The sequence below is a fragment of the Piliocolobus tephrosceles genome, chromosome 6 (genome assembly GCF_002776525.5).
Source record: "Piliocolobus tephrosceles isolate RC106 chromosome 6, ASM277652v3, whole genome shotgun sequence".
NCBI classification, from domain to species: domain Eukaryota; kingdom Metazoa; phylum Chordata; class Mammalia; order Primates; family Cercopithecidae; genus Piliocolobus; species Piliocolobus tephrosceles.
In genome coordinates, this window is record NC_045439.1 from 146,289,631 (window position 1) to 146,296,798 (window position 7,168).

The 7,168-nt window shown below is 44.9% G+C and overlaps 1 protein-coding gene across 1 annotated transcript in view; it reads left to right on the forward strand.

The window, feature by feature from the left end:
• The window catches only part of NUSAP1 (nucleolar and spindle associated protein 1), a 66,797-nt gene that overhangs the window by 21,461 nt on the left and 38,168 nt on the right, over positions 1-7,168 (forward strand). The window contains exon 3 of the mRNA XM_023198395.3: positions 3,601-3,669. Within this exon, the coding sequence (XP_023054163.2) occupies positions 3,601-3,669 (69 nt within the window). The remainder of the gene's footprint in view (positions 1-3,600; positions 3,670-7,168) is intronic.

The window sequence follows — 7,168 nt, forward strand, 5'->3', positions numbered from 1 at the left end:
AAAAGAGAGAGACCAGGCACAGTGGTTCATGCCTGTACTCCTAGCACTTTGAGAGGCCGTGGTGGTTGGATCACTTGAGGCCAGGAGTTCAAAACTCATGGCAAAACCCCATCTCTACTAAAAAAAAAAAAAAAAAAAATTCAAAAATTAGCCGGGCGTGGTGGCATGTGCCTGTAATCCCAACTACTTGGGAGGATGAGGCATGAGAATCCCTGAACCTGAGAGGTGGAGGCTGCAGTGAGCCACGATCACAGCACTGCACTCCAGCCTGGGTGACAGAGCGAGACTCTGTCTCCAAAAAAAAAAAAAAAACTTAGAACGTGTCTTTTTCTGATCAGTGCCCTTCAGTAACTTCTCTCACATTTAAAATAAAATCTAAACTTTTTCCAGTGTAATGAGAGAAACTTAGTTTGACCCTGATTTGGAGGGAAATTTTTTTAAAAAGAAAATAGCTAAAATTGGAGAGAAGGAAATTTCATTACGGGCTACATATTAGGTGATACTAGGCTTTTCCTGAGTACATGAATGCATTAGAGGTTACGTGGGAAAATCTCTTATTTTTAGGAGGTGTGGCTGATATATTTAGCGGTGAAGTATCATGATGGCTGGAACTCATTTTCAAATTATTTCACAAGAAATATATGTTCATATAGAGAAACCAAATATGAGACAATGCAAATGATTGTTGAATCTTGGTGGGAAATATGAATGTTTATTACACTACTTTGACTTTGTTTTTTTTTTTTTGAGACAGATTTTTGCTCTTGTTGCCCAGGCTGGAGTACAGTGGCGTGATCTCAGCTCACTGCGCAACCTCCACCTCCTGGGTTCAAGCAATTATCCTGCCTCAGCCTCCTCAGTAGCTGGGATTACAGGCATGCATCACCATGCCCAGCTAATTTTATATTTTTAGTAGAGACAGGGTTTCTCCATATTGTTCAGGCTGGTCTGGAACTCCTGAACTCAGGTGATCTGACTGCCTCAGCCTCCCAAAGTGCTGGGATTACAGGCGTGAGCCACCGCACCCAGCCTACTTTGACTTTTCTATAGGCATGACATTTTTTTTCTAATAACAAGTTAGGGGAATCAATTATTATTATTTTTTTTTTGAGACAAGAGTTTCGCTCTTGTCACCCAGGCTGGAGCATAGTGGTGCAATCCCGGCTCACTGAAACCTCCACCTCCAGGATTCAAAAGATTCTCCCGCCTCAGCCTCCTGAGTAGCTCAGACTACAGGTGCCCTCCACCACGCCCAGCTATTTTTATATTTTTTGCTGAGACAGGGTTTCACCCTCTTGGCCAGGCTGGTCTTGAACTCCTAACCTTGGGTGATCTACCCGCCTCAGCCTCCCAAAGTGCTGGGATTACAGGCATGAGTCACTGCACCCAGCCGAAATTCATAATTTTTGCTGTGGCCTTTACCTCTCTACTTGACCCAGCCTCTGGTCACCTCTCTGATCTCCCTGCCCTCCACACACCTCTGTTCACCATGCTCCTACCATAAGAGCAGTTTCTGTCTTTCAACTCATGGGTCCATCTCAGAGCTCCTGTTCTTGGTGCTCACTCTGCTTGGAGCGCTCTTTGCCTCCTGCCTCTTTCCTCATTCACATCTCAATTCAAGCCACCATCTCAGAGAGGCCTTTCCCAACCATCCGAATTCAGGTAGCATCCCCACCCCACCCCAGTTGCCCAGTTTTATTTTTGCATCATAATACCTGATGTCCTATCATTCATTTCTAGCTTTCTTGGGTAACAGACTGTTTTACCACTGCTAGAAGATCCTGGAGGGCAATCACCTTGTCTGTTTAATTCATCACTCTCTAGTGTCTGGAACACGGCCCAGCACAATAAATGCTTGTTGAAGGAATGCACGAATATATGCTGATAACTAACATCTGCACCTTCAGCACAACTCTTGAACACAACCTCATATCATTCACCCTCCTCACTGGGTTCTGCCGCAGGTGCCTCACTTCATGCATTTTTGTATGTTGGGTGAGATTTTGAAGGTATATTAAGAAGGTATTAGAAAAATCAAGAATGCCTGAATTCTGCCCTGCCAGTCATCCCCTTCCTAGAGAAAACCCCAAGGATGTTTCAAGGAACAAATAGAAAATAAGGTACCACTTTATTACTAGCTGAAATGGTGCCCAATGTCTTGATGCAGAGCATTCTGGTAAAGTGGATTGGAAAATGTGGCTTAGGCTTGCACCACAAGCAAAAGCTTGAGTACAAATCAAATCTCAAGATCTCTGCCATTCTTTACTGGACACATGGCCCATGATAAAAGGTGTGAGAAGAATAGAGCCAAGCCTGGTGGCTGGGCCCACCTTGAGAAGGATGGCTCTGGCCCTCAATTGCATGGCTGGGTAGAAGAGGAAGAAAAAGAGAACCCAACCAAAAAACCTGACTCTTTTTTTTTTTTTTGAAATGGAGTCTTGCTCTGTCACCCAGACTAGAGTGCAGTGGCGTGATCTCCTCAGCTCACTGCAATCTTCGCCTCCTGGGTTCAAGCGATTCTCTTGCCTTGGCCTCCCAAGTAGCTGGGACTACAGGCGCACGCCACCAATGCCCAGCTAATTTTTGTATTTTTATTAGGATGGGGTTTCACCATGTTGGCCAGGCGGGGTTAAAACCCCTGACCTCATGATCCACCTGCCTCAGCCTCCCAAAGTGCTGGAATTACAGGCATGAGCCACTGCACTCAACCAAACTTGACTTTTAAAGCACAGGAAAATGTAACCAATCAAATTAACATTCTCCTTTCAGGAAAGAACAAGAAGGGAAGTTTTCCTAGGCTGGAAAGAGAAGCTCTGTGTTCCCTTCCCCCCACAGAGACCTATAACCATCCCCCTAAGACCCCGTCACCTTTGGCATTCCTCATCTTAGGGACCACACCACACTTCACCAGCTGTCCAAGCCAGAAACCTTGGCATAACGAAGTTTCCCTCTTCCTCAACTCTCATGTTCACACTGATTTCACTTCCTAAGAAGGTTTGGACTTCATCCATACTACCTTAGCCCCACTCTAGTTCAGGCCACAGCATCTCTGGCTCATCCCCATCAAATGCATCTTGCACATTGTGCAGGTAGAGTAATCATTCTGAGTAATGCAAAATTGGTTACCCACTGCCTTGCTGCAAACTCTTCAGAGATTGCCCTTTTCTCTGAGGGTAAAGTTCATACTCTTTAAAGGCTTGTAAGGCCTGGTAACATCAGGGCCTGCTCACTTTCCCAACATTGTCTCCTACCATCTCCCACAACAGCTCCATTCTCCAGCCACACTGAACTTAAGTTCTGTAAACTCCACCCTCACTGTTGCCTTGCTGTGCCATTCCTCTACCTGTTTCTCTATGTCCAGCTCTTCCTTTCATCCTTCAGATCTCAGCAATTAGACACATCACATCTTTGTCTGAGAACTGCCCTGTGCAGACACTTGCTGAAGTCTAATCTAGCAGAGACCCATTCTTTCTAAGTAATGGTTCTAGTCATATAGTCTGACCAGAGTACATTTAATGAATACAAGAACAGCAAAAAGTGTTCAACATATCTTCCTTGTTTATTTGATTTTTGACTCTAATAATAAGGTCTCTCTTACAGGCAGACAAGTTGTTAAAAGCCTTGAAAGGCCACATTAAACATGAGGCAAGAAAAGAAAATGAGAATCAGGTGAGTCATGTTTTTCATGTTTACCTGTTAGCTAGCAAAACAATTATATTTAGTTAATGGACAATTAACACACAACTAGTGATGATTTAAGACATGCTGTTGGCTGAGTGTGGTGGCTCACGCCTATAATCCTAGCACTTTGGGAGGCTGAGGTGGGCGGATCACTTGAGACCAGGAGTTCAAGACCAGCCTGGCCAACATGGTGAAACCCCATCTTTACTAAAAATACAAAAATTAGCCAGAGTTGATGGCGGGAGCCTGTAATCCCAGCTACTCGGGAGGCTGAGACAAAGAAAATTGCTTGAACCTGGTAGGCAGAGGTTGCAGTGAGCCAAGATCGCGCCACTGTACTCTAGCCTGGGCGACAGAGCAAGACTCCATCTCAAAAAAAAAAAAAAAAAAAAATGCTGTTTATTAAAAAAGAGATCATTATTGGTAATAATGCCAAGGACTGAATCCTTTCAGATTAACTATCTGCTGTTGTGAATGGTGAAACTGTTTTGCACCAATCTGTTGAATAAGATGTTTTTACATAAATACGAAGACTGAGTACTAGTTGCCAAATATTACAAGAGATGGCATGATTTGAGTAGGGAGGGAACTGGAGTTGAAATCAGAAACACCTAGGTCAAGTACCAGCTCTCATTTATTTCTCTGCAACATTAGAAAACTCAAAGTCCTGGCCAGGCACAGTGGCTCACGCCTGTAATCCCAGCACTTTGGGAGGCTGAGGTGGGTGAATCACGAGGTCAGGAGATCGAGGCCATCCTGGCTAAAATGGTGAAACCCTGTCTCAACTAAAAATACAAAAAATTCTCTAGGCGTGGTTGCGGGGCCTGTAGTTGTAGCTACTCTGGAGGCTGAGGCAGGAGAATGGCATGAACCCAGGAGGCGGAGCTTACAGTGAGCCGAGATGGCGCCACTGCATTGCAGCCTGGGTGACAGAGCAAGGCTCCATCTCAAAAAAAAAAAAAAAAAAAAAACTCAAACTTCTCTTCTTTAAGATAGAAATAATATCTGTTCTGCTGAACTGAGTGTTGTGAGCATCACATGAAGTAGGGATTGTGAAAGTGACTTGTAAGCTGTAAAACAATGGCTGATGGGAGTTGTCATGGCTGCTTCAGACCCACACCAAAGATTTTTGATAAGGCATGACTCCTCAATGGATCACTGAGTGCTCCATTAGGGCCAGGATTCATTTATTCCTTTTGTTGTTATTGTTGTTGAGACAGAATCTTGCTCTGTCATCCAGGCTGGAGTGCAGTGGTGTGATCTCAGCTCACTGCAACCTCCATCTCCTGGGGTCAAGCAGTTCTCCTGCCTCAGCCTCCTGAGTAGCTGGGATTACAGGCATGCACCACCATGCCTGGCTAATTTTGTATTTTTAGTAGAAATAGGGTTTCTCCATGTTGGTCAGGCTGATCTCGAACTCCTGACCTTGGGTGATCTGCCCACCTCAGCCTCCCATAGTGCTGGGATTACAGGGGTGAGCCACGTACCCAGCCCATTTTTTGTATTTTTAGTAGAGATGAGGTTTCACCATGTTGGCCAGGCTGGTCTTGAACTCCTGACCTCAGTTGATCTACCTGCTTCAGTCTCCCAAAGTGCTGGGATTACAGGTGTGAGCCACCACACCTGGCCTCAAATTTATTTTTGATTCCAGGCTTCAATTAACTGAAAATAGACAAGAACTATTTTTGAATTCTAGCTTTAAAAGTTTCTATATCAATAAATTTCTTTTTTATGGTTAAGGATACATGATTGTAGTGCCATTTGAAATTAAAATTTTAGGCTAGGCTCAGTGACTCACACCTGTAATCCCAGCACTTTGGGAAGCTGAGGCGGGTGGATCACTTGAGGTCAGGAGTTCAAGACCAGCCCGGGCAACATGTTGAAACCCCATCTCTACTAAAATACAAAAATTAGCTGGGCGTGGTGGCGCACACCTGTAGTCCCAGCTACTCAGGAGGCTGAGGCAGGAGAATCACTTGAACCTGTGAGGCAGATGTAGTAAGCCAAGATCAAACCACTGCACTCCACCCTGGGAGGCAGAATGAGACTCCATCTCAAAACAAAACAAAGAAACAACAAAAAATTGTCTCTTTATATTCCAGCAACATGTGTAACTCAAAGGTATTGCTTCTAGGTTGGTGCAAATGTAATTGCGGTTCTTGCTATTACTTTTAAAAATGACAAAAACCAGGCTGGGCATGGTGGCTCACGTCTGTAATACTGGCACTTTGAAAGGCCAAGGTGGGTGGCTCACCTGAGGCCAGGAGTTTAAGACCAGCCTGGCCAATATGGCAAAACCCCATCTCTACTAAAAATACAAAAATTAGCTGACCATGGATGCACACAGCTGTACTCCCAGCTACTCAAGGGGATGAGTCAGGAGAATTATTTGAACCCGGGATTCAGATGTTGCAGTGAGCCAAGATTACACCACTGCACTCCACTCCAGCCTGGGCAACAAAATAAGACTCCATCTCCAAAAAAAAAAAGACAAAAACCGCACTTACTTTCGCACCAATCTAATACATGGAAACAGTTTCTCTTACTTTGTTTTGAGACAGGGTCTCACTCTAACCCAGACTGTAGTGCAGTGGTGCAATCAGGGCTCACTGCAGCCTGGGCCTCCCAGGCTCAAGCGATCCTCTTGCCTCACTTTCCTGAGTAGCTGGGACTACAGCCGTGTATCGCCATTCCTGGCTGTTTTTTTATTTTTAGTAGATACGGGGTTTCACAATATTGCCCAGACTGGTCTCAAACTCCTAGGGTCAAGCAGTTTGCCTACCTCTGCCTCCCAAAGTGCTGGGATTACAGACACCTGCCAGTTTCTCCTCTTACTTTCTTCTCCATGACTATCAGGGAGTTGGAAAGTGGGATCCAGATCACATTTTTCTATTCTCATGTAAAAACCCCTGCCCCTTTTTTAGCTCATCTTGAAAAGGCCAAAGATGAAAAAAAAAAATCTCTGCTCTTTTGAAATTTATGATCACCTCTTTTCTTTCTTTCTTTCTTGTTTTTTTGAGTTTCACTCTTGCTGCCCAGGCTGGAGTGCAATGACACGATCTCAGCTCACCGCAACCTCCACCTCCCAAGTTCAAGCGATTCTCCTGCCTCAGCCTCCTTAGTAGCTGGGATTACAGGCATGCGCTGCCACGCCCAGATAATTTTGTATTTTTAGTAGAAACGGGGTTTCACCATGTTGGTCAGGCTGGTCTCAAACTCCCGACCTCAGGTGATCCTCCCGCCTTGGCCTCTCAAAGTGCTGGGATTCCAGGGGTGAGCCACTGCACCCGGCATATGCTTACCTATTTTAATCTCCCATCTGCTGAGCTCGTAGTTACTCTCTAGTGTTCTCTGTCTCGTGGTTGTCATTTCCTCGTGTCGTCATCTTATTTTGGACAAGTTCAAAGGTCCATCTGGATGTCTCCTCTTACTCCTGCGGCCTCCTTATCCTTAACGCTGGTGATCTTTGGTTTCTCCTTATCCTTAA